Source organism: Lynx rufus, unplaced genomic scaffold (genome assembly GCF_022079265.1).
Source record: "Lynx rufus isolate CCGP_SWC_20201006 ecotype Redwood Valley unplaced genomic scaffold, mLynRuf1.p SCAF_9, whole genome shotgun sequence".
NCBI lineage: Eukaryota > Metazoa > Chordata > Mammalia > Carnivora > Felidae > Lynx > Lynx rufus.
Window position 1 is genome coordinate 20,015,677 of NW_025814897.1, and position 27,879 is coordinate 20,043,555.

General features: G+C 42.8%; 1 protein-coding gene and 1 non-coding gene across 2 annotated transcripts; one reads left to right on the top strand and one right to left on the bottom strand.

Annotated features, from left to right (window-relative positions):
- On the top strand, positions 1-27,641 carry CRTAM (cytotoxic and regulatory T cell molecule). Its single transcript, XM_047072203.1, has 10 exons — positions 1-107; positions 7,974-8,120; positions 11,113-11,265; positions 13,522-13,665; positions 14,596-14,757; positions 19,043-19,123; positions 21,102-21,185; positions 22,695-22,841; positions 25,063-25,149; positions 26,824-27,641. Exons 1-10 carry the CDS (start codon positions 41-43, stop codon positions 26,952-26,954), a joined length of 1,203 nt encoding a protein of 400 aa, XP_046928159.1. The 5' UTR covers positions 1-40; the 3' UTR covers positions 26,955-27,641.
- Positions 9,389-9,497, bottom strand: LOC124506533 (U6 spliceosomal RNA). The gene has a single exon (XR_006960792.1). It is a non-coding gene; the product is annotated as a U6 spliceosomal RNA (small nuclear RNA).
- Positions 27,642-27,879: the final 238 nt, after the last annotated feature.

Consider the following 27,879-nt stretch of genomic DNA (forward strand, 5'->3'; position numbering starts at 1 on the left):
TGCTCCATTTATTTCAGAATCTAGAGGAAGTTGACGAAGTATGACAACAGCACGGCACAGTATGTGGTGGAGACTTTGCAGCTTGCTGGCTTGCTTCCCCTTACAAGGTAAGCCCTTAGAGCTCATTTTTTATGCCACTCAGTTGACCTGGTATGTTACCAAATCTACCCATCAGTCAGCTGCGTTCACAGCGGACCTACCACAGAAGGCAACCCAGGTAAATATGTTAATGCTTTCCAAGGTACACCAAGATCTCACAGGGAGGGATGTTACTGCTTTATTTCACCTGTTGTTCAGTTGCTAACCGGGATGGAAAAGGGTCACTGTAGCATGTGTCTCTGTGGGATCTGTGTTACGGCAAAATGTAACAAACAGGCTCCTTAGGCTCTGTGTTGTAAGGGTCGGCCAGTTGAAAGGGCATCAGTTTTGGATTTTAAAAACTTCCTCACTGAATAAGCCTTAGCCAGATAATTTCTCTAAAAACTCAATTTCTGGGGGCGCCTGGGAGGCTCAGTCCGCTAAGTGTCTGACTTTGGCTCGTCATGATCTCGCGGTCCGTGGGTTCAAGTCCCGCGTGGCGCTCTGTGCTGACAGCTCAGAGCCTGGAGCCTGCTTCGGATTCTGTGTCTCCCTCCCTCTCTGCCCCTCCCATGCTCGCGCGCTCTCTCTCAAAAATAAATAAACATTTAATAAAAGAAAATTCAATTTCTGTATCTTGAAACGAAGAATGATTAAAAATGCTGGGCCAACCAACTCACATTTTTACAAGGATCAAATTTCAAATGTGAAAGCACTTTGAAAATGCCAAAGGCTAGCTATACAACTCTTAATTAGTTCCGAGATATTAATGAGCCTCATGAAAAGTTCCTGCTTATTTTTGGAGTCAGTTATACTTTACCTTTTAATTTTTTTATGTTTTTATTTTTGAGAGAGACAGAGCATGAGTGGGGGAGGGGCAGAGAGAGAGGGAGACACAGAATTCGAAGCAGGCTCCAGGCTCCGAGCTGTCAGTACAAAGCCTGACACAGGGTTGGAACTCACTGACGGCGAGATCATGACCTGAGCGGAAGTCGGGCACTTAACCGATTGAGCCACCCAGGTGCCCCTATTATGGTCTACATTTTATTATAATTTCCCATTTTGATTTTTGATGCTTACTTAATTCTAATGTAGCAATATGAAAATTAAACATATTGCTACCTTTTTAGCCTGCTCAAACGGGAGGCAGGATATAGGTGTCTTTAAATCTCTGATTGCAAGTTGGACCAAATTCTTGCAAAAGAAGCTATGCAGAAGTGTATTGCTGGCTGTGTTTGTTCGCAAATGTTGAGCTGAACTGTAGTTATATTTCAGGTAATGCACCTGTCCTAAATCTACATTCACGATACAACTGCATCTGAATGACATTATTTTAAAAAACTCGATTTCCCATTTTACATAGTCCTTCAATTTCCTACTTTATACAATTAAATGAAGTGCTTTCTTTTTTGGTCCCTCTACCCTGAGGCACATAATATGAATTCAATATTGGTAATAATATTAGTTTCTTCAATAAATGGCTTAAAGAACAGCTCATACATTCAGGAGAAGTACATTTAGATAGATAAAATTAGAATGTTTTTTCAATTATTCCAAAGTTTGAAGCCTTTAAGAGACCTTAATTTTTTGAGGATTCAAGTTATTGCCTCAGAAAAGTACCATACAAAAAAAGTTTTTATTTTTTATTTTTTTTTATTTTTTTTATTTTAATTTTTTTTTTAATGTTTATTTATTTTTGGGACAGAGAGAGACAGAGCATGAACGGGGGAGGGGCAGAGAGAGAGGGAGACACAGAATCGGAAGCAGGCTCCAGGCTCTGAGCCATCAGCCCAGAGCCCGACGTGGGGCTCGAACTCATGGACCGCGAGATCGTGACCTGAGCTGAAGTCGGCCGCTTAACCGACTGAGCCACCCAGGCGCCCCCAAAAAAAGTTTTTAAAGGCAGTAATAATCACGTCTTAAGGTAAACCTGAGACAACTTTTTTAGAATGTAAATTATTCAAATACTATTTATAAAGACGGTAGAAAAAGCTATTCATTGTATACAGTGTTGGGCACTTTTATCAGTTACATCTAATCCTAGCAAAGATACTGAGGTATTAATATCCCTGGGGCACCTGGGTGGCTTAGTCTGTTGAGCCTCTGACTTCGGCTCAGGTCATGATCTTGCAGTTCATGAGTTCGAGCCCCACATCACGCTCGCTGCCCTCGGCCTGTCAGCGCAGAGCCTGCTTTAGATCCTCTGTTCCCCTTTCTCTGCCCCTCCCCTACTTCCCTTCTCCCAAAAACAAACATTTAATATCCCTAATTTACATGAGAATAGAGAGTTTAAAAGAAGTTAGATAACCTACCTAAGTTTTCACAGGGAGTCAATCAGCTTACACAGCACTTATGTATTATCTAATGAAACATTTAGTGTGTGTGTGTGTGTGTGTGTGTGTGTGTGTGTGTGTGTGTCTTTCTACCAGGCTGTGATAGAAAGTGCTTCCTAATGTAGATCAAAAGTTTGATAGGCACTGATCTATACAGTTTGGAAGATGTGTAATTGAAAAATCCCAACCTGGAAACTCACCCAAAGGGCCACCCAGAAGGCATCTAGACTTAATGGTATTAAGCACAAACTGTCCCCTCTGACCTCACCTGGCTCAGGCCCATCAGAGTCCCAAATAGGAAAGGGGCTGGTCGTGTTGCTTTCCTGTTGGCAAAAAAAAAGGCAGCAAATCATCAATTCTGGCAACACTGGACACTGCAGGCTGTTTTTAGCTATGAACTATGGGAAGATCACTGCACCTGCTTCCACCAGGGCAACTTCTAACTAAGGCCGCCAAGAATTATAGACAAGAAAAGTCCCATAATCTCAGAGCCTCCCTCTTCTCAAGGCTACCACTCACATAAAGAGCCTTTAGGATGGGCAAAACGCAGTTCAAGAACGAACGATTTTTCAAAATTCATCCCATTCACCTACACTGTGGATGATGAGACTCCCGCTATTCTGGTCTTTAGTGGAGGGTAGGATATAGGAAACAAAGAACAGTTGCAAATATAAGGTTCTGTTGATACGCCTGTTGGTAATTCCCAAGTGTGTTGATACTTTGAGAGGTCTTCTTGAAAGCCATATTGGAGGGGCGCCTGTGGCTCAGCCGGTTGAGTGACCGACTTCGGCTCAGGTCATGATCTTGCAGTTTGTGAGTTCGAGCCCCGCGTTGGGCTCTGTGCTGACAGCTCAGAGCGTGGAGCCTGTTTCGGATTCTGTGTCTCCCCCTGTCTCTACCCCTCTCCTGCTCATGCTCTGTGTCTGTCTCTCAATAATAAATAAACGTTTAAAAAAAAAAGAAAAGAAAGCCATATTGGAAATAATTTAATTTGGGCCGAGCCAGATTCATTGTCACCCTCGTAACTTTCTCTGTTGATTCTATCTCAAAAAAATGATAGTAAGCATTTTTCATAACGATCTAAACTGAAGCACTTTTGTGTCTACTACCGCATAATAGTCATGTAAATAGGGCTCTGATTTGAGACAATTCATTCTGTGTCTCTGGTGTTAATTTAACTCAAGCTTTTCTATGCAACATAACAATAACAGAGCTGAGCTTATATCCTATTATAGTGTTTAGTCATGAATATATACATTTCTTCATCTTTTTAGCCACTGACTCAGCTAATACTTAAAATCTTACTTTGTGTAAGGCCCTGGGACTGTAAAATGAATGAATGGCAAACAACCTTTTCACGAGAAGTCTGTAATCTACACACAGAGACATACTTGTAACTAAATAACTATAAAGGAATGTGCCAAGTGCTATAACAGGAGGCCATTCAGAACCTTTGAGGGTCTTGGAGGAGAGGGCAGGTCATTGTGAGGAAGGAGGAGGCTAAAGACTAATTAGGCAGGTTCGACAAAAGCCGGATAATCTGAGTTGAGTCCTGGAGGGGATAAGAAATGTATCCAGGATGACAGAACAGCATGAAGGTAAAGTATCTTCTTGACCCTGAACCTGGCAGTGGCTGGCGACGACATTAGTTAACACAAGCAAGCGCTGGGACAGAGCAGGTGGCGTATCTGTGTAAGACGCGTCTGGAGCATAGGGGGACGCGAGAGATGATGATTTCCAGTGGGGCGTGATGAGTCTGGGTCCCTGCAGGACAGACGTGCTCGGTTCTGGAGTTTTAAAATGTGCCGCACACAATAACTGGGCTACTAAGGTAAGAACAAGAAAGAACATCTTATTCGTTCTTCCATCTACATGATAGCCCCTAGTAAAGGGGAGAGCAGACATGGCAACTCCCAAAATCTCGGGGGGACATCAAGGAATCTTAGGCACTGCACAGGTCTTCTCCGTGGATGCCTGCGTAGGTGGTGGTCACTGATGCTCGCCCTTTTGCCTGAGGGCCGGTCACATAGGCTTTGGCGTGTGGCCATTCCACTGATAGGACAATTAGTTCGTGAGGTTGGGGGTGGAGACGATGGTGAAGGTCACAGGTTCTACTTCCATATGCAAACCAGTCCCGATCTATGAGCCCAGAGTCAACTAGCAGCCTCGTAACACGTGGCCTTACATGGATGGATGGATCTGGTCAGAAGTCAATAATCCACTCAGTAGACACGACCTACTAACAGTAAGCGGTGACCTCCCAGGAGAAACTCCACAGCCATTCACTGCCAAGCTTTGCTCCCCGGTATCTGTGGAGCCGTGTCGCGCGCTAACCTGCAGACTGGAACCCTGAGGCCCAGCTGGGGAGCACTAGGAAGGGGACGCAGCCCTCCGGATCTACATAAGAAAGGCCAAGGAAGGGTGCACAAGCATAGACATGTTTAGAGCCTACAGGGGAGGAAGTGGTGAACAAAGAAGGTAACCCACACCCCATCCCTCTGACAAAGAAGGTGAAAGTTGGACTCCAAAACTTAGATGAAAAAGAAAATGTAAAAGAAGAGTTCCCCCTCAGCGTGCAGTGGCAATGAGAGAATCCTGGGGAACTTTCCCTTAGAAGGCGTCCCATGCAAAGTCAGGTACAGGTGTCTTCCTCTTCTACCCTTCAGCGGGCCCTTGACACAGTGAACAGTATTTTTAAGCACCGCAGCTGAAGCAGTGTGGGCCTGTGGCTTCTCACTGGAGCCATTCTTCCTTTCTACAAAGACTTCCTGTCTCAAAACCAAACAAGGGGTCCCACATGGTAACACTGCAAGAGAAATGAGCTGGTCAAGCTAAAGGCAAGGCTTGGAGCAGAGTCACAAAAACAGCCTATGTCTCCAACGCAGCCCTTTCCATCTGAAACCCAGGCATTTATAGTTGTGGTAGGTCAGTTGGCCGATATTACATTCTCAACAGGAGTAAACCGATCTTAGGAGATACAATTCTTTATAGCATATGCTAAGAAGTCGTACTGTATTTCATTACAATTTTTTTAATGTATTTATTTATTTAGAGAGAGAGAGAGTATGTGGGGTGGGGGTGAGGGGCAGAGAGAGAGGAGAGAGGAGAGAGGAGAGAGGAGAGAGGAGAGAGAGAGAGAGAGAGAATCCCAAGCAGGGATGACAGCGTGGAGCCCAACGCGGGGATTGAACCCACGAACCGTGAGATCATGACCTGAGCTGAAACCAAGAGTCGGACGCTTAACTGATTGAGCTACCCAGGCGCCCCTCATTATAATTTTTTACATTGTAATTATCAAATAACGCAATTTCACTCAAAAGCATGCATCTCGAGAAAAAGATATCTTTAAAATGGAAGCCATTCATTCACAAACAGGCTGCCGATACATATCACTGCTTCTATTTCCCCAAATACAGGCTTCCTGTCTAGACCATCACTTTACCGAAAGGTAAGAACTTGGGCAAAACTTCCAAGTATCAATTTCTGGCCTGAAGGATGAAATCAGGGCATGTTGCTTAACAGCGGTCTTTTATTCTATCGTTGATTCAACGTAGTGCCTTCCCTCCTGTCTCTCAGTATTCTTACTAACAACAGGAGACCAAAGACATCTGCCCATCGCCGGCATTATGGTGCCATCATGAAAGCTGGCATTAAACCATTACTTTTCAAGCTCACACTGTGATAGCTTCTGTAAGGAATGAATTTTAGAGAAATATGACATAGTCACTGCCCTCTAGAAACTTCAACCTGTGGGAAGCAGGCTAACACAAGAACTAGAAAGTAAAGCGAGAATCATAATGGAATGATTATGGGAGCGATAGAAGGTAGACAGTTTCAGATTCAATTTCTTGGCTCAGAAGTTGCTTCACCTTACTTAGTTCCATTGTCATTTCAAAGCATCTCTACTAATATTATCCCTATTACTCAATCATGGGTTGATTTTATAGATGAAAATATTTCCAAATGACCCAACCTAAGCAGAATTCAGGGCTTATGCTTCAACGCTCTTAGGAAAACACAGTATCTTTTTATTGACTCTTCATTGTTCATTATAGTATTGACTGATGATATGGGTATTTTTCCATTAGAACGCAAGCAAACTTTTTTCCCATGGAAGTCAATACAAATGCAATACAACAATTCTGGGTTATTATTGCCAGGGGCCAGATGGAAATTAATGACCTAGAAATGGAACAAACTAAAAAGTCTGCACCAATTAATTCCCAGGGCTCTCCAAAGCACTTTTCCTAATACTTGAAATTTATCACAAGGAAATAAACTCCTTTTTTCCTTTCCCTCTTTTTTTTTTTTAAGGTTTCAGATGATGGAGTAAAACTCATTACATTTGCTATTCATAATTTATAACCCCACGGTATTCTTCTGTTTACGGAAGTGTTTTGTACTTTCATTGATAACAATTGTCTTCTCCTTAAAAACAAAAAAAAAAAATTTTTTTTTAATTTAAAACTTGAAGAACGGATGGCAGCCAAATCAGCAGTAAATCCAATTTATTATTATAATTTTTTTTTATCAACTTCCTTTTTTGGGAAGATACATTTGCAGCTGTTTACGACCAATTGTTTACCATTCTCTGGGGGCTGTGATTCGGGAAACTAGTCTCTCGTGTTTGCCTGGAGAAAGTGCTGCTGTGGAAAATTAAATTGGAAGAGATCTTAGAACATCATTCCTCTGGCACAGCAGCTCTTTTGCAGGTGGGGCCTCCCTGCTCCTGTGAAGGGCAGCTCCCTAATTCACAAGAGCGCCGCTTAGAATTCCAGACACGCTGCTTATACTTCAAGCCAGAAGGAGCTTGCTTCATAAACGGAGGCCAGAGAGGCTGAGTTTTCTGGTCTCATCATTGAGACAGTCTGACCTAGTTACATGACCGTGGACTTGGAAGACCACAGACATGGGTCCAGATCCCAGCTCCAGGACCTGTGTGACCATCAGCCTCTACTCCCTCATCTGTAGAGCCAGCGAAGTAACGCGCTCTTTATAGGATTATTTCGAAAGTTAAATTAAATATAGGTTTGACGTGGCCTGGCTGAGTTTCTGGGCTACGAGAGAGCAGGCGCCCGATAGATGTTGTTCAACGTTTTCCTTTATTTCCTATCAGAATCGCACCCCTTCAGGAGACATCCTACTGTCGCTACCTACAGTGCTGTCTCCTTTGTACTGACTTACGTTTTGTTTCTATAAGAAGTATGTAATGAGAGGGGCCCGGGTGGCTCAGTTGGTTGAGCGACCGACTCTTGATTTCGGCTCAGATCACGATCTCACGGTCTGTGAGATCGAGCCCCACATCGGGCTCTGCGCAGACAGCGTGGAGCCTGCTTGGGATTCTCGCTCTCTGCCCCAACCCCGCTTGCTCTCTCTCTCTCAAAATAAATAAATAAAAAATTTTCAAAATGTTTATTGAAAAAAAAAAAAGAAGTACGTTAACGAATGACTGAATGAACGAAGGAGGTTGTGCTGAGGAGGAGGTTGCGTTGACCCTGCCTCAGCTTGGGAGCGCCTTGCCCCATTGCCAGCCTGACTGTCTCCACTTCTCTTCCTCTGCAGAAGCCTTTCTGACCAACCACACAGAAACAGTCACCGTGGAGGAAGGCCAGACGCTCACTCTCAAGTGTGTCGTTTCTCACGGGAAGACCACATCCCTGCAGTGGCTGGCCCCATCAGGGTTCACCATTTTTTTCAATGAGCATCCTGGTAAGTGAAAAAAACAAAAAACAAACAAACAAACAAACAAAAAACAATCGCCACCAGATCGCAACCTGAGGGATTTTCCAGACAGACAAGCTGGTGTGGGATAGAAACCAGCATGAGTCACCCCAACGACGGGCTTGGCCCACCTACGATTACGCGGGGATCACACCCAGCAGCCTATCATTTTACACACGGCTGCTTTTTTTGACAGGAAGTCTGAAATGGAAACCCCCCCAGAATGATTGGTAAAGGGGGCTCAAATTACAAAGCACGTTTCCATGCCCGCACCTTACCCCCACCTCGCTTTTTCACTCTCAGCAGCGCCATGACAGGCAGGCAGGAGACTGACTAGAGGCCCTTTGTCCCCCGGCAGCTAACACCGCCGCCCCCCGTCTGGAGCCAGCTGCTTCGTTTTCCATCTGAGCAGCTCAAAGTCACATCACAAAACTCCCTTCCCAATATCTCCTCTTCTGCTGGCCTCAGCACAAAAGCAAGGTCGCCGAGCAACTGACAGGACATGCCGCTTCGGAAAGGAGGACAGTCATTCCTCCTTTTCACAAGCACACAATGAGCCCTGGATGCCTGAGATGGAAGGGGATTCTTCCCCGCAACCCCCTCCCCCGCCCAGTTTTATTGAGATATAGTGGACATGTCACCCTGTATTGATGTGTACAATGATCTAGTATTATGTATATATTTCGGAGCAATTGCCACAGTAAATCTAATTAACATCCATCACCACACAGTCACAATGTTGTTTTTTCTTAAGGAAAGGGATTTTTTTACGTTTATTTTTTCATTTTGAGAGAGAGAGAGAGAGAGAGAGAGAAAGCCAGCAAGCAGGGGAGGGGCAGAGAGAGAGAGAGAGGGAGAGAGAGAATCCCAAGCAGGCTCCACACTGTCAGCGCAGAGCCCCACTCGGGGCTCGAACTCACCAACTGTGAGATCATGACTTGAGCTGAAATCAAGAGTCAGAGGCTTCACAAACCGAGCCACCCAGGTGCCCCAAGGAAAGGTGTTCTTAAAAGTCTATTTAGTTCATCTCTTTGGGCATAATTTTACTAAACCCTCCCCTAGATAATGAGACCACTGCATGTCTCCATTTAATATTCTCAGCTGCCAAATACTTGGAAAAGTCTCCAAAACAGCAAATTGCATTCTGCCTTGTAAAAGCAGAGCCCCTAAAAAACTTAATATGCTATGAAACATTTTTAAAAAAATTTTTTTAAATATGAAATTTATTGTCAAATTGGTTTCCATACAACACCCAGAAAAATATGGAACGCTTCACGAATTTGCAGGTCATCCTTGCACAGGGGCCATGCTATTCTTCTCTGTAGCTATGAAACATTTTTTAAATATCGCTGTGTTCGGGGCGCCTGCGTGGCTCAGTTGGTTAAGCATCGGACTTTGGCTCAGATCATGACCTCACAGTACAGGAGTTTGAGCCCCGCGTCGGGCTCTGTGCTGACAGCTCAGAGCCTGGAGCCTGGTTCGGATTCTGTGTCTCCCTCTCTCTCTGCCCCTTCCCCACTCATGCGGTCTCCTCCCTCTCTCTCTCTCAAAAATAAACATTAAAAAAAATCTTTAAATGTTGCTATGTTCAATGTAAAATAACCACATATTTCAAACTAAATCAACTATCAATAGTAGATTCCAATAAAGTAGATATTGGTTGTTAAAAGTTTTGAGAGAAAAACTTTGGGTAGAGATAATTGCCATTAAATCACGCTTTCTCTGGTTTTGGCTTGGTTTTTGGCAAACCAGGATAAGATGGGCACTCCCAAGTTTCTAGCAGAGTACCTTGATTGAACTCGGTGATGCTCAACTGGGGGGTCATTCTTGCCTTCCAGGGGACATAGGGCAATGTCTGGAAAGAATTCTGGTTGTTGTAATTGGGGACAGGCAGGGGCACTGGCATCTAGTGAGTAGAAAGGCCCGGGTTGTTGCTAAACATCTTATAATGTACAGGAGGGCCCCCACAACAAGGAATTATGGACTCAGAAGTCAACAGTGCTGAGGCTGAGAATTCAGGGGTTCTAGCCCGGGTCACAGCAGTGTCCCAGGACATACAACCATTATTTCAGATGCGAGACAACCTTCCTTGGGCAGCCATTCAAAACACAACTATTTTAGGTTTGTTTGTGTTACAAATCTAGAAAGAAAGCAGGGAGAGTAAGGGGGGGGGGAGGCGGTGGAGAAGAAGGAAAAGGAAGGGAAGGAAGACAAGACCACTCATTTCAGGAGCCTCTGATTTGCTAAGGGACCTATGGTCTGAGATAGACATCCCAGGTCAACATAGAATCAAACCAAACAGAACAAAAATAAAAACAAAAACCACTTGCTAAAATCTTTAGGAAGCTTCAAATAATAACCAACTTCTAAAAAATTAAAAACAAAAGGGGCGCCTGGCTGGCCCAGTTGATGAAGCATGCAGCTCTCGATCCCGGGTTATGAGCTCGAGCCCCACGTTGTGTGTAGAGATTACTCAAAAATAAAGCCCTTAAAAGACATAAAGAGAAAAAGCAGCCAACTGGCGTAATGACTAGCCGTGCACTGATCTTCCATTCTTCACATCCTTTGTGACAAGACAGCCTCAAATCAATCAGATTTCAAGGAGGGAATTACTTTGGGGCATTTTTCATAATGTAAAAAAAAAAAGGGGGGGGAGGGGGGGATGTAATCCTCCTGCAGCCTGAACCCTTCACCAGCACAGGGTTAATGTCAGTTAATTTCATACACGTGCAAATAAAGCGACCGGTTTATCTCACAGATCCCAGTAGCAAAATATTTTGTTTCCTAAACGAACGTGGAGCTGTTGAGAGGCATCGAGCTGGTAACACCAGAAACTTGGAAGGCAGCTCAATCAAAGATGTGACATTTGCTCCGTCCACGTGTGCAATTCAAAAGCCCTTCCTGTGAAGAACCAATGGGCAGAGAGTCTGTATTCATCTGCTAGTTTGCTTCCTAACAGTTCCTTTGCCTTCTGGTCCAGCTTTAAAAAATCCCAAATACCAGCTTCTGCATCACTCCGCCCATCAGCTCTCCATCCGCGTGCTTAACGTCAGCCAGCAAGATGAAGGTGTGTACAAGTGTTTACGATACGGCAGCTCCGTGAGAACAAAGGAAGTAAAAGTGATCGTGACAGGTAGGTGGTTGACAGCCAGCACACCCAGCAGGGGAGCGACGGGCCTCTGAACAGGACACATCATGCTTACGCTTAACATCTGAGTTTAGAAACAGCGCCTGTAGCAAGGCATTTCCCAGGGGACCTCTGCCATCCTTTGTCGAAAGGAAGCAGAAAGGAACATGTTGACCGGCGAGCTCTAGATTAAAATGTGACTTTGTGAAACGTGTCTCTGAATTCAGCGAAGTTTCCTCTCTGGGGAAATTAAAAGGAAGGAGAATTAATATTTGATGAGCCACGACTGTGTGCCAGGCACTGTACTAAGCTCCTGGGAATCAACGAGGGATTAGACACAATCCGTGCCCGCCAGGAGTTGGCACGCTAGTTTAGACAGGCAAAGCAGTGTGTAAAAAAAAAAAAAAAAAAAAAAAAAGTAGAACCTTACGACTGCATAGCCGAAGATGGGATGAATTCAGAGGTGACTGCACTGGGCAACGGCTCGCATCCTCTGCCCAAACCAGTCCCTCTCTGCCAGTGAGAGGTGGGTTGGGAGACGAGGATAGGAAGTAACAGCGTCCAGATCGCCCAGGACCTGCCCAGTTCTGTGGACGGTCAGCTGTGTTCAGCCTGAGTCTTACTGTCTTTACTCTTCCGATTTTTGTGATGGAACAGATCAATTCGAAACACTGCTTTCTGTCGATCTCTAAGTGGCATAATTCCACATATCCCACAAGTGGATTTCTTAATTCTTAGACTTCGGTTGAATTAATACAGCGTGGTGCCTGCGGGGTAACGAAGTATCTGGGAAGGAATGGCTCCCTTCGGGTTTTAAGAACCAATGTGACTCACCCACCTTACTGGCCACCCCTCGTGGCACTCTGGCTCACGCTGATTGTGTGCTCTTCTGGGGTCTTAGAACTCTCCACGCGTACCTCTCTCGCTGCACTTAACACATGATCTTTCAACCGACAGTTTAGGGGCTGAGTCTATCACCGGACTATGAGCTCCTCAAATAGCTAATTTTTTCATATGTGTACTGCCGGCATCCAATGCTGCATGCTCGGGGCTGACTTTACCATGTTTCGATGGCAGACAAATCAGCAAATAAATGCGAAAGAGTAGGGTTCTGGACCAAAGTGTGAAGTAGAACGGGAAAGAGGAAGAAGTTAGCCTAACTAAAAATCACACTTGCCCCTTGGACCACACAGGCTTGAATTGTGCCGGTCCACTTACGCGTGGATTTTTGTCAATAAATACAGTCCAGTCCTATAAATGTATTTTCTCTTCCTTATGATTTTCTTCACAGTTTCTTTTCTCCAGCTTATTTTACTGTAAGAATACACTATAAAATACATAGAACATACAAAAACGTGCTAACCAGTTGTTCATGTTATCAGTAAGGCTTCCCATCAACAGCAGGCTTTTAGTTAAGTTTGGGGGGAGTCAAAAGTTATACAGAGATTTTTGACTGCACAGTTGTTGAGGGAGGTGTCAGTGCCCCTAATGCCCACACTGTTCAAGGGTGAATTCCATTCCCAAGACAGGAGTAGGAAGAAAGAGGACAAATGGGTCCTTTATAAAAGAAATGCACCTTTTGGGGCGCCTGGGTGGCTCAGTCGGTTAAGCGGCCGACTTCAGCTCAGGTCACGATCTCGCAGTCCGTGAGTTCGAGCCCCTCGTCGGGCTCTGTGCTGACTGCTCAGAGCCTGGAGCCTGTTTCAGATTCTGTGTCTCCCTCTCTCTGACCCTGCCCCGTTCATGCTCTGTCTCTCTCTGTCTCAAAAATAAATAAATGTTAAAAAAAAAATTTAAAAAAAAGAAAGAAAGAAAGAAAGAAAGAAAGAAAGAAAGAAAGAAAGAAAGAAAGAAAGAAATGCACCTTTTGATGTAAGGAGGGGACGGAACTAACTTACCTTGGCGTGAATCATACACTCATGAAAGTTTAGAACGGAAACAGCCATAAACCAACTCCTTTCATGTCACTAATCAAATACAGTCATTTGTCAAAGGCAAAAATTGCTGTTGAAACATTGGGGATTTTCAGGGACTAATCATACACTGGGTAACAAACAATGTGACTACAGCCAAGGTAGCGTTACAAGTACATAAAAGCCCTTTAACAGTATTCTGGAAAAGGTCGAGCAAAAAAAAAAAAAAAAAAAAATCCCATTATTGAGACCATACGCTACAATCATCCCTACAGATGATCAGACTCCGTGCTTTACTGGGATACGTAGACCAGCTAATTAAGCATGAAAAAAAACAATTTTCTTCCAGCAACTCCTTCCACACCAATCCTGGAAGCTTCAGTTACCAGAATGCAAAATGGAAAAGAACACGTTACGCTTAAATGCTCCACCGTGAGAAGTAAGCCCCCTCCGCAGATAACTTGGATTTTAGGGAATGACATAGAGCTCTACGGTAAGTAGGGGAGATGGTTCTTTCCTCCTTTGTTTTCCTTCCTACTTACATTTCCAAGGAAGTTTTAAATCCTCTGGCGCCCTCTGGTGGCACCAAGTGCCAGAAAACAACATTCATTAATCCATCAGTTCTTTTCCAAATTATCTTTATAACCAATCGATACTATGCCTTCATCTTGAAAACCTATCACAAATAATATGATTGCCTGTTTGTGCTTAAAACAAAGTAGAAACCTAAAATAGAGTCTTTATTATGGCTTCTTAAAATTCAACAGAATTTCATAAAGCAGGAAAACAGCTATTACCTCAGCATGACTTGTGTAGCAGACACAAAATTGAAAATACATTTGCCACAATGCTTGTATATTGGAACACTTATAAAGCGCAGTACCCTCAGTGACAGATAAAAATATCATATGGTACCAAAGAATCTGAACTTTGATTAGATTGAAGCAGCGTTCAATTGACTAAGCAGGATAACAAACTGTCACACTTGGGACCTGTTTACGGTTTGTGTACGTTGTAACACAGGTTACATTCAATTTTACTTAATCATAGAGAGATTCATCCCAATGCCAATTCTACATCATTCCAAGACCTCTCCATTAATTTGCCTCATTCGTCCAAACTGAGTAAAGTCGTGGGTCTTTGTGTTTGACAACATCGGGCTGCCCTTGTTGTGACCACGATAAGCTTTGGATTTTTTTTCCCCCAGTAGTGATGTGTTTACAGAAACCTATTCACTGTTATTCACCTGCTCCCCTCTGCGACTAGGGCCACGTAGGTACAAGGGAGTTGGCTGAAGTCAGAATGAGGTTAGAAGTCTAGCAGCTTTGCCAAGAGGTCAAGGCCATTGGTCTCTGAGGGAACCAAACCACCCAATGGTATTAAGTAGCCACAACTTCAAACACCTCTTTAACTCGCTCCATAGGTGAAACCCACCATGAGTTTGAAACCGATGGGAAGAAATGTAACAGTAGCAGCATCTTCAGAGTCCACACGTACAGCAAAAACTCAACAGTGGACTGCATTATCCGACACAAAGGTCTACAAGGAAGAAAGCTGGTGGCACCATTCCGATTTGAAGATATGGGTAAGAGGGATGAATGATTGCTTTTAATCATTTTCAATTTACCTTCATAGTACACTATTGAACAAAATTAAATGGAATGGGAAAAGTCCTTCAGAGTGAGATCGCAGTCAACAAAGCTCTCCTTAACAGCAGATTCCCTTAATGACTGCAATTTCTCCAGCTGGGCGTCAGAATGCGACCGTCCCAACGCTGGGAACCCCAGTTGTGCAGAAAGCCTAGCAGAGCGCCATATGCAAACAGCATCATGCCTGCTTTTTGATAATGACCGCTGACATAACTTGGCCTTGAATCGTTTGATTGCACTCATGATTTTGAAGAGGTTATCTGAATCATACCCAAAAGGAGATAATTGCCGTTGAAATAAATCTAAACTTGTCCATACCATTTTACGTTAGTATAAAACACTCAGTCAAACTAAGTCATGGTTACTCTTTAGATTTCTTTTGTTATGACCGTTCTGCGGATTTTAGTTCAACCAGGTTAACATTCCGAGCAGAACAAATAACAAACGAAACGTCACATCGTAACTGTGAAGAGGAGTCGCCTCCATTTTTCCAGAATGATTCCTTCATTAAATGCAAAAAAAAAAAAAAAAAAAAAAAAAGTGATTTCAAACCTCTAGAAAATTTTTGAGTCAAGAAGTATCTAGTAAGAGGTAGCATGAATCACAAGACTCTGACCTTCATTATTGCATAAAGTACCTCTCAGTGTCAGAAGAATTTCTGAAGTACAAGGATCCACTCACACTAGGGAAGGAGGAAGCTGTTGGATGAGGACACGTTTGCTGAAAAAGCTCTTTGGGAAATTACTGCTAATGAAAGGCGCTGGTGAAGGAGAACACCATGGTGGGAAAACTGCCATGCTGCCCCGTGGGGGGCGGGGGTGCCGCTGCTGTGGCTAACAGGTCCCCCCCTCACTACCACAAGTTTTCCACCAGTCACTTTCTCGTCAAACCAAAAGTAGCAAGTCTTGAGGAAGCTGCATTTAGAAGACTTAAGCCCCCGCAGACACGGCTGGGTACTATAATCTGACGCAAACATTCCTACCTCCTGATGACTCCTCCCCCTCCAGTGGAGCACAGCGCATGCGCGGGGGGGGGGGGGGGGATTGGGGGCTGCTTCTGAAAGTCATTCAGAGTCTTAAATAAGAGAACCAACCATGTCGAAAAAAAAATCTATGTTGACTTCTTCAGCTATTGTTCGGGCCACCTACAAAAATTTACTCTTGAGGGGAAATCACAGTTTCTTTCTCTTCCATTATGGCCGTAGTTCTCTACGACTCAAAATCCTAGCCATCCAATGCTTCTAACAGTAATGGGATACGACTTGACTTTTATTTATGACCTAACTGTCGACTGTTTAGCCCCCACTGCCAGATTTTCATTAAGTATTCAAAGAGTAATTCCAGTATCAGCAGTTGGTGGCTTCCATGTGTTTATGACTTTCCCCTGTGGCAAGCTACAGATACTTGGACGTACAGATACTACACCCATTTTGTTCATCCCATGAGTTTTACAAGGTGGATTAGTGTGAATGCTTTAAAACACACTTACAAGGGGACGTCTGGGTGGCTCAGTCCGTTAAGCCTCGGACTTCAGCTCAGGTCACGATCTTGCAATCTGTGTGTTCGAGTCCTGCGTCAGGCTCTGTGCTGACAGTTCAGAGCCTGGAGTCTGCTTTGGATTCTGTGTCTCCCTCTCTCTCTCTGCCCCTTTCCTGCTTGTGCGCTCTCTCTCTCTCTCGCTCTCTCTCTCTCTCAAAAATAAACATTAAAAAAACATTTTTTAATAAAATAAGATAAAATAATTTTACAAGTAAGGATTCTGACCCCCTTCATCCCCACACTGCATGGTAGGACTTGAGAAAATGAACATCAGGCAAGCACCATATCTAGAGAGGGGGCAGGTACTGGAATGAGTAACGTCTTCCTTTGAAAAACTCACAACGCAATGCTTGGAGAAGGAAAACAGGACAGGAATAGATCAGGCCACCTTCACAATGATTTACTTCATCTTTTTAGTATTCCCAATGGGGAATCTTGATTTCCTGTTACTTATCTGGAGGTGAGATAAAAACAAAAAACTTGAGCGACAGTTCTCACACTCACCGATTGCAGGAACCCTCGACACTCCTACAAATATTTGAGGACCCCAAAGAATTTTTACTTATGTGAATCGCACCTGTCCATACTTACGCATTAGAAATTAAAACTAAAAAAAGTTGACTTATTTAAAAAATGAATCCACTACATATACATAGAAATGACACACTTGTATAAAAAAAAAAAAAAACAACCCTGTATTTTGCAACGCCAAAATGTTAGCGAGGAAAATGCCATTGTTTTTCATCTTGAAAATCTCTTTGGTATCTGCTTTCATAGAATTAGGTTCTCATAATTTCAGCATTTATTCTCTTGCGGTATGTTGTTTTGCTTGAAATATATACAAAAATACAGCCTCCCACAAATATGTAGTTGGGAAAGGGAAGATGATATTAATAACTTTTCAGATAATTGTGCATATTCTTCTTTGATACTATACTAAAACTCAACAAGAGGTGACTTCTTAAAGGTTCATTGCTATGTGGACTCTGGAACCCTATCAATGAACTTTTCATGCCCTTGTTACATTAAATTCTTTGAACGGATTTGCACTTTGGATAAATCTTTTAGCCAGGCATGATTTGTAGCATCGTGCCTTGGTCATTTGGAAAATATCAACATATTGATTTATACAGAACTTTCAAATGTTGACACATTTCGGCATCAAAATCCCATTCATTAATATCGTCACTGATTTCATCGGAGTCTTAGTATTTAGAAGCTGTCAAGCTCACAGGGGTGGATACAGGTTTTTCAAAACGGAAATGTGGCCGGGGCAACTGAGTAAATTTTTAATATCAACTTTTATTAATTTAAACTTAAATAGTGTAGCCCGTGTGTGCTGTATTGAACAGCACAAGTCTATAACATTCTAACCAAGCAGGGACAGAAATCATAAAGCACCAGTACCCATTTAATCAAAATAACATTTGGTCTAACTGAATCTACTCACTAGCTTGTTGACTGGGAGAACAAATCAAAGTAAATACAAACTCATGGGTGTGTGTATATCTCCTGTTCTGTACAAAAATATATAATTACCTGAATCCACACAGTATCATACACCTTATTCCAGAAGATCTTGATCATTCTTGATAATTTTTCTATGTGCCCCCAATATTTCCCATATACTCGTCTTATAATTTGCCTCCAGGATTGCCATCCTACTAGCTTTCAAGCTTTTTCTCTCCTTTCATTGCTAGCAGCTGTCTTTTCAATGTTCCCTGACATCTTTGTGGTCACAGAGTTCATCTTAGCCTGACAGTCTAAATTACTGTTTCTCTATTGTTTCCTTAGTGGTGGTTCTTCCTCTTCTCAGAGCTCTCTCATTCAACTCTGGCATTTGTATCGTTTCCAAAAGTTTTACATGTTTAAGAAAAGAAACGTTCAAAGCCATTAAATAAAAAGCTGAGAAGCACTCACAGATTCCAAAAAGACATGACCTACCCGTCACGTATCCCTATTTATAAAATTTCAGGCACCTTTCCTATACACCCACTGGTTGCAGGACTGCTCAGGGGTCAAATCCGCGCTACACTGAATGTCTGGAGACATCCCTAAACATTGTTTTATGTTATACTGTAAGCATTATGTTTTATAAACAGCAAAGCATTGGGCTGAACGTGTTGTATGAATGAACTCATTAATTCTCACGTACACGTACACGGACACAAGAAAACCTCCCAAGGGCAAAGCTTAGCATTTCCATTTTACAGGTAAGAAAAAATTGAGCGTTCAGGAGATTAGGCATCTTGCTCAAACTCACTCAGCACAAGCCAAGTCAACAGCATTGGAATTCGACCCACTCCGTGACTGACTCCAAGGCCACCTAACTAATAAATAAGGAGGGAGATAGGTGAATGCATAGACAGACAGACAGAGGGGCAGGCAGGTAGATGGAAAGAGAGAGAAAGACAGCAAATACCCTCTGCCTATTATTGCCAAATGTACCACTCCAAGTCCAGCACGCTGCACTTCTAAGCCAGGCAGCTTAGCAGATGGGCAGCCAGCAGGATACAGATTCAAAAACCAGAGCAAGAGCTGCAGAATACGTAGCGCTGAGGTTTCTGCAAAAACCTCCACGAGCAGGTAGCAGCCAAATACATTCTCCAACCTACTGTACTGAGCACAATGTGGGTAAAACTGCTCTCCGTGGTTGCAGAATTCTGTTTTTCCCCTTTCCTAGTTACTGATCGAGAGACAGCTTCAGATGCCCTGGAGAAAAACTCTCCATCGTCTGCAGACCCTCAGCAGCCCACTAGCACTGGTAAGTGTCAACCCATTAAAACTTAAGACCAAAAAAAAAAAAAAAATCATGCCTCCTCGGGAAGGTCACTTTTCCAATTCTCAATTTTCAGATTTTTAAAAAATTTTAATAAGACTATGCAGGACCCCCTCTGCTGGTTCCAGCTTTGTGGTAGAATGTTCCCTTAGTGGGGGGGGGGTGTTAGGGTCACTAATGCCTTGTAAATTCAGTGCTATGTTGCTTGATAAACACACACACACACACACACACACACACACACACACACACACACACGCAATAGTGACCTTTGAATTTCCTCTATGGTAAAGGGCAAGGTTGTATTCATTTATGGAGAGACTCGTTTCATTGTTTTCTCATCCAGAACAGATTAAACACAAAATAAAGACTTGATTTCAGCAAAGGGCAAAGGAACAGGATCTGGAGATTTGCTGCTCTTCGTCACAGAAGAACAAAATCACCTTTGAAAACACCTCAGTTACTTGGTTGCCAAGAACTCAGATAGTTTTTGATGACAGGATTGAACCCTAAACGCAGAATTTAAAAAGCCTGAATGAATTATAACCAATTTTTTAGGCAGTGAACCCATTGGGGGGTTAACTGTGGGGAATAATCACGTGTTTATCTTTGTATTTTACTAGCGTAGTATCTGGCACTAGGAGGTACTCAGAAAACGCAGTGCGAATATATACGTGTATGAATACATTCATTTGTTATGATGTTTTGAGCAAAACAGCCTCAGCCAGAAAGGGCAGAAATTCCTACGTGTCCTCTTCCTATTTCAAATAGTGTGTCTCTAATAATTTCATTTGATGGGATAAATGTTTTCGTATCATTAGCATGTATGTTCATGGTTGAGTATCAGATTGTATTTTTCTACAACTTTTATCTGGAATAATATTTAAAAAGTCAATGTTTGGGGTTTCTAAACACCGATAGAAGCAATATGTACCGTACGGTTTTTTGAAGGGCGATGGAAATTGAAAATAACCTGAAGTGGAGCAGTCACATCACTTGCTTTAATAATCCAATTTTTTTAAACGTGTTTAGAATCGACTTGTCTTTAAATTGGCTTACGGAGTTACTAAACAACCCAATTTTCTGCTCTGCTTTTTCATATAGAACCGAAGATTTAATATGGTTTCTAAATTTCCTTTCAGCTTTCAATTCCTATGATTGTATTACAGTTAATAATAGCCATTTTCAGTAGAATGGGTGGTCTCATTTCCCGTGGGATCCACACAGTGGCGCTGTGCAATGGGCTAAAAAAGCAAGAGACTAGGTTGGGAGGGGGAGGCGGGAAGGTGGGAATAGGCAGGACGAGCAACAAAATCAGAAGAGATCTCTTATTTCTATGACTTCTCTCACCTAGCAAAACCATCACAGAACACCCTGCTTCTAAGGGGGAGAGGCCAGTACAGGTTTGAATGACAAGGGAGCCTATTTTTCAACATAAAAATCATTGCTTTCCAGGCTGCTAGCTTATCCTTCCATAAAGCTCGGGATGTCACCCTTCAGTGTTCTGTTGTTATCTTGCACCTTTCTAAAGACCTTCTCGCTCACAGGCCTGGTTCAGGTGGGAAGTATAAAAGAACGGTTTAAATTTTGCATTCTGAGTTTCGGGATAGGCTCTGTCACTTCTTTGCTGCGTGACAATTTACTTAGCTTCTCTAAGCCTCTGTTCAGAGCTGCTGTGAGAAACATACCAAATGCTCAGTTTCAGGCTTAGCACAGTGTTCGGTAAACATGTATCTTTAAAAAATAAGGCAAAATGAGCCTGGCCATTTGCAACTATTTTTGGGAAACGTCAGTAGTTCAGAAATAGTCTTGTGTTTTGTTTGTTTTGTTTGTTTGTTTTTAAGTCGGACTACTTAATTTGGTTCCCAAAGATGCTTTGCTGTTTGGGGATTAGTATGTGTATATACACGCTATTCACAGAGAGTCAGATGTATATATCATGTCTTAACTTCTTTTAACTTAGTTGCAGTAGTGGAAGATTCTAATACAACAGAGATTGACAAGGAAGAGAAAAACCAAACCGCTCAAGATCCTGACTTAACCACTGGTAAGTGTCCCCTACAGCATTTAGAATAAACACTTGACATTTTAACCTCTGAACCAATAAATCCAATGGCCTTTTTCTGTCCCTACTTTCCTTGACCTTTTTATTGGTTAATCCCTCCCTTGTTCCTTGACTTAGGGTCTCCCTGGCTTCCCTGACATACTCTGCCTGGTCCTGTCACTCTTTGCTAATCAGTCCTTCTCTGTGTCCATGAGCTAACCTCCCTTCCTCCTCTGGCTTCTTATATGTGGATATACTTCTGACTTTACTTCTCTATTCTTGATTCCTCCCTTAATTCTTAAAGGGTTTACCCCTCCCCAGGATTGTTCCTATTGCCACTACGCAGAAGGTTTCCATACCTATGCTTCCAGAACATTCTCTGGAGAATGAATCCCTATTGCATTCCACCTCCTACATATCCCTTGGCTGGATTTTCTGCCATCTCTTCAAACTCAACATCACTAAAAACCGAACAGCATCTTTTCCCATAAAATCACCTTGTCCAAACCATCACACAAGCCCCACACCTTGGTGTCATCCTTCACTCCTGCGTGTGTACACACACACACACACACACACACACACACACACACACAAAATCAGTCCGTCTCCAAGGATTTTTGAGTCTTTCCTTCCAGATTTTTGTCTATCACTGCCACCTCCCTGGTCCAGACTCTCATCGTCTCCTGCACAAAGTCTTGTGACTCGCTGGAGTTGTGATCATTTTTAAGACTCTATTATCGAAACACCCCTCTGCATGCTTCACACCTGTGTTCACAAGACCTCTGCGGCTCCCACAGTCTACGGGGCAGAACAGGACCCTCAAACCTCCCATAAAGCGCACTCTGACTTCTGTTTTATTAATTTGTTTCTACAGAGAGAGAACTATGCCCTAAAGCACAGAGATTGTGTCTAATGAGCTCCAAGCAGCTCCACACGTAGCTGGTGCTCCTTAACTGCTTGTTGTTAGAGGGGGCAGGACATTTGGGCAAAATCAGAGCCAGCCGAATCTGAGTGTGAGGTTTAGAAAGATCTTCAAGACCTCACCTCGTTGATCTCCAAATGCCTTCATGGAGGACCACCTTTAACCAAGCCAACATTCATGAACGTTCGCTGCATTTGCATAGCTTTTCACACTCCTTAACGACCTCTCTTGCTGCTTAACCACATGTTGCTAAAAAAACTCATTTCTTACAGCTCACTTAAATCCCCGACTCTAATCTAAGTCAATATTCTTGCCTGCGTTCTCTAGAAATGAAAAATCACAGCTTCACTACCTACGGCACAGGAGAGCGTTTTTCCAGTCACCTCACAGAATGGCCTTGTTTGTCCGCCTGTTGGCTTGTTTCTGGAGAATAAATAATATGAATCTCTTTCTCTTCAGGTTAAAGTCCTCCGTCTTTTTGTCTGAGTGGCCTATCCGCCTATCTGACATTTGGGAAGCAGCCTGCAAATTCCTCAGGGACGGAAGCAAACCGACCTTGAGCTGAATTCCTCTCATTTGCCTTACAGAAACAAATCTTCAGTATGTGGGGGTGATAAGGAGGAAAAATGGCATTCTGCTGCTCACCCTGGTCTCCTTTCTCATCTTCATACTCTTCATCATCGTCCAGCTCTTCATAATGAAGCTTCGGAAAGCACACGTGATATGGAAAAAAGGTGAGCGGCGAGGGAGCTTGTGGGGGGCTGCAAGATGCAGAAACGGTTGGCTAGCCAAAAGGAAATTCTGCCAACTTAAAGCTTTTCTGTTAGATACTTCAGCCATCTGTTTGGGAAGTGTTGTCACGCAAATACGCCATGGTCTGTTTCGTAGTAAACACAGGATGTGCAATCTCCAGGGGCTCTAATCAAAGAGCGTATATCCAAGAGAAAATAGAGTAGCTCCGGGGATTGACATTAAATTATAAAAGCTGCCATTCGCAAAAGGATGCCAGGCGGAAAACGCATTCATTCATGCACTCTATTCATGGAGTACCTATCATGCGCCAGGCGCGGTTCCAGGCACTGGGGATACCTCTGTCAACAAGACCCCTGCTCTCAAGGAGTTCATATTCTAGGGACGGTCAATCAAAGGTTGAATGTATACTGTCTTGGTTGTGCTCTCACTTTGTTTTTGTTTCAAAAAAAAATTTTTTTTAATGCTTGTTTATTTTTGAGAGAAAGAGAGAGTGCGTGAGGGAGCATGCACGCAAGAGGGGCGGGGGCAGAGAGAGAGGGAGACACGGAATCCGAAGCAGGCTCCGGCCCCGAGCTGTCAGCACAGAGCTCGATGCGGGGCTCGAAACCCACGAACCGCGAGATCATGACCTGAGCCAAAGTCAGATGCTTAACGGACTGAGCCACCCAGGTGTCCCAGTTGTGTTCTTACTTTGAAATAATGCAGTCAGCCTCCCTCAACCATAATATGTTAGTAATTTTTGCTAAGCATTCTGGTTTAAAAGTTATCAATGGGGGGAAAAAATATATATATATAACATTATAATAGTATTATATATGCTATTATAATAGTATTATATATACTATAATAGTTCATACAATATTATAAAAGTATCATATAGAATAGTATAATAGTATCATATATAATAGTATTACATAAAGATTATTATATATATTATGTATATATGTAATATATATATAATTCAGCCAGCATGTAATATATATATAATTCAGCCTATTGAAATGCATAGATTCAACACATATCAGGGCTGGAAGGACTTCAGAAGTTATCCAGAGTAACTATCTACTCAATTCCTTCTATAAATGTGTACCAGGGTGATATCCCCTCTTTAATTCTGAGTGATTATTTAGACCTGTGTTGCCCAACAGAGTAGACACAACATAGCTATTGAGCACTTCAAATGTTGCCAGTTGCTTTCGAGATGTGCTGCAAGGATAAAATATACACCCCACTTTGAAAACCCAACACAGGGGCGCCTGGGTGGGTGGCTCAGTTGGTTAAGCGTCCGACTTTGGCTCAGGTCATGATCTGACAGTTCGTGAGTTTGAGCCCCGTGTCGGGCTCTGTGCTGACAGCTCAGAGCCTGGAGCCTGCTTCAGATTCTATGTATCCCTTTCTCTCTACCCCTTGCCTGCTCACACTCTGTCTCTCTCTCTCTCTCAAAAATAAATAAACATTAAAAGAAAGTTAAAAAAAAAAAAAGAAAACTCAACACACACACAAATACATGTCTAATAATAACATATTAGATCTACTAGGTAAATAAAATATAAATTGTTAATAATTATTCATTTTACCTACTTCTTTTTGCTTTTTCAACATGGCCATTAGAAAATTTATAAAATTACACATGACTTGCATTACGGCGTTGCTGGCCCAGGATCATTTAGCGACATATGGCTCCAACATCCCCAGTAGCAGAGAACTCATTATGTCCCAAGGCAAAATACACTACCTCTCTTACCCTCTTAAAAGTACAACTTCCGGTTTGATGTCACTCTCTCTATATATTCAGCTGGACCAACGTTCATCATAATTAGACCTAGAGACAAAGTCTGGCTTTTCGGCTGTACCTGCGCAACAGGCAAATGTTATCGTATGGTTGCAAAGTCCCCCCGTTAATGCTTCACCCCCATGGTTCGTTAAGGCCTCCTGGAATCGTTCCATCTGAAAGAACAATACTTGATTCTAATCTGTGGTCATTTGATTTCCACAACTCTTACACTGCCTAGCACAGTGCCTGCAGGAATCATAGCAAAGAACAAAAACAATTCTCTAAATGAACGAGGGCATGATGTATGGGAGGGGCAGGGGTAAATCCACTATTGTGTAGACAGAAGGATCATCTTATTCAAAATACATTTCTACACATAGGTGATGTGTGACATCAGAAACTAACAACACAGTTTTCTTTTCTTGCAGAGAATGAAATTTCAGAACACACGCTGGAAAGTTACAAATCGAGGTCAAATAATGAAGAAACATCATCCCAAGAGAAAAAGGACCAAAGTGAGTCACCTACATGACCTAAAACTTGAAAAATGAGCTTCATTAATTTGTTGTCTTGAAGGAGGAGGGTGAAACGCCAAGTCTGATTTTTACCACTAGAAAGTCAATCACCTAAATCGTCTTGTGTAGCACATAAGTGCATCTTCCAAAATGAAAAGTAGAGACCATTAAGTTCCTTTGGGAAGCCACCTCTGTGTCCTAACTGTCACACCCAGACACACCCGTAGACTGTATGTCCCTCTTGTGCTGAGGGGTATCTCACAGACACCTTAACAGTCCAGCACTTCCCGCACCAACTGGTCATTTTTGATGTGTTGATTTAGCCACCACAGTACTCCTTTGGGTGGTGAACAGCTGGGTTGATCTCAGTGTGTCCTCAGATTCTAACACAGGGCCTGATGCGAATGGAGTGTTTGACAAATGTGTGTTGAATAAATGAACACAAGGCTTAACTGATTCAAGCAGAAATGTTTGGGGGCCTTTGGAGCACTCCATTGCAGTTTCCCAAGCAAAATATGTTTCCAAAGAGTGAAAGGAAGGGTCTAAAAGGAGATTGTGTGTGTGTGTGTGTGTGTGTGTGTGTGTGTGTGTGTGTGTGACAAAAATCCAGTAGACAGCAACCAGCGCTACGGTAAAGAATCTTATACCTTCCAACCGTTTTGTTTCCTCCATGCAAATTAACTTCCTCCCCCTGCCAAGAGTTGCAAGACATGCAGAAGAGCTTTGCTGCTAGTTTCTAATGGTTTTATTGAGGTTTTTGTAGGAAGCTGGTCTTTCACAACACCTCTGCCCTTTTTTTGCTTTGACCCAGTAGGGTGTGAGGTGGGAAGAATCACTGACTGGCTGGGAGAGGGGAACAAGAGGGCAGACTGTGAGAACTGGGGGTGTGAGGGGAAGTGTGTGTAAGGTGCAGAAAGTCTGTTGTATCGCATGTGTTTCTATAACGTCAATGTCTGTGTACTCGACCTGCAAGCAGGAGAATAACGTCAGTATGAGGCGTAAGTTGGATTGTTTCCTATGCCAGTTTTCCCAAGTGAGGGGCACTAGAACAGTGGGTGTTGAATTGTAACTTTTAGCAGGAGAAAAAAATGCCCTGAGCTCAGGAAAGCCTTTTGCATCTCAACTTAAGAAAATGAGTACTTTCACTCAGGGCTCCCTCCCCAGAAAGGTCCAATCCCAGGGGCTTGCCACAGAGGTGGGAGGTGCTACTTCCCCCTGGGCTCCAACCTCTACGTCCATCCTCCTTCCCTTGGCTCCCTCAGACCTGACATTTCAACTTCACTGTTTTTGCTCACTTAAAAAGCATCCTCTGGAGCTGTCTCCAGCCTCTGTGTACAGGGCTTTGAGTGGTCCTGTTTCCCGTAAGCCCTGTGACTTTCAGTATAAAATTTGCCAAATGCAACGTGCGTTTTTATTTGTTGGGTTTTACAGCAGAAATGTCTACATATTTTATTTCAGGTTGGTTAGCGTATTGTTTACGTAAGACTTTTTAAAAATCAGACTCTGGCAATGCATTCAGACCATTTATAGGATATGCATCCATCGATTTCTGATTTGATGTTTAAGACATTAACCTATGGACCTAACAAGACCACGTGCAGTCAACGTGTCCCAAACGAACGGGTGCACTGTTGTTCAAAAGGAATTTTCATCTTCGACCTGCTTTTCTTTCAGCTTTCCACTCGAAGAGCTACATGAACTACATCACACGGTTGTACTCTGAAGCAAAAACAAAGCGGAAGGACGATTCACGGAGTTCGAAATTCAAAGGAGAGCCCGCTCATATACCAGAGAGCATCGTGTAACGTTCTTTGCAACAGCAAATATCGATTTCGGTGCAGCTGCAGGCCTCACAGTGGAGCAGCCTATGGGAAGGAGCATAATTATGGTCACAAGAAAAAATATACTTTGAGTGCAATGTAACATGGTAGCCTCCCGTGGCACACTGCCCTGGATTCAGGGCTGCGAAATGAGGACCAGACCATGGACACAAAGCTTCATAGTTTAAAAACAAAAAAAAAGAGAAGAGGAAAAGCAAAGAAAAAAGAAGAGAAAAAACCTATCATGCCTGACACTACTTCAGAGAAGGAGGAGACTCTTAAGTCTTGGAGATCAGGGTTGATTGGGCCAGCTAGCATCTTACCATGAAGGGAAAAGGAGTTTTTAGATGCTGGGCTTGAGCAGAACTACTTTAAAAAAAATTTTTTTTTTTTTTTTTTTTTATAAATCTTTCCTTCTGATCGCCAAATACAAACTTTGGGATGGAAAGGACCTAAAGAAGGTCTCCAATCCTAGGAGCTTACTTTCAAGAAGGGCTTTAAGAAGATGTAGCTTTAGTTCAAGGCGGGCCCAAAGATTCGATTTTCGAAGGTTTTCTTGCTAAATCACAAGAGCGGATCTGGCCAAGTTTTCACCAGGACATTTCATTACAAAAACATGTACCAAAACAACAACAACAACAACAACAACAACAACAACGAATTTAACTTACTATGACCTAATTAATGCTTTAAAAAATTATTTAATAAAAAGCTGAATGTTTTTCTAGTGGTTGTGGTCCAAGTTGTATTTCCTCCTTTTATTTTACCATGGGAAAGGGACATGTCTTCCCCACCCCCCCATCAGTTTATTTAAGATATAGCAAACGCTGAATAAGCATTCACTTATGACATTTCTCATTATTTGGACCTGAATAAACTAATTCTAAAATAATATCTCCCCACCCTATCA

Bases quoted from the DNA above. Each gene is read 5' to 3' on its own strand.
- CRTAM (XM_047072203.1), top strand. From the start codon at position 41: ATGACAACAGCACGGCACAGTATGTGGTGGAGACTTTGCAGCTTGCTG. The intron at 21,186-22,694 runs GTAAGTGTCCCC...TTTGCCTTACAG, and splicing joins AGATCCTGACTTAACCACTG to AAACAAATCTTCAGTATGTG. The intron at 22,842-25,062 runs GTGAGCGGCGAG...CTTTTCTTGCAG, and splicing joins ACACGTGATATGGAAAAAAG to AGAATGAAATTTCAGAACAC.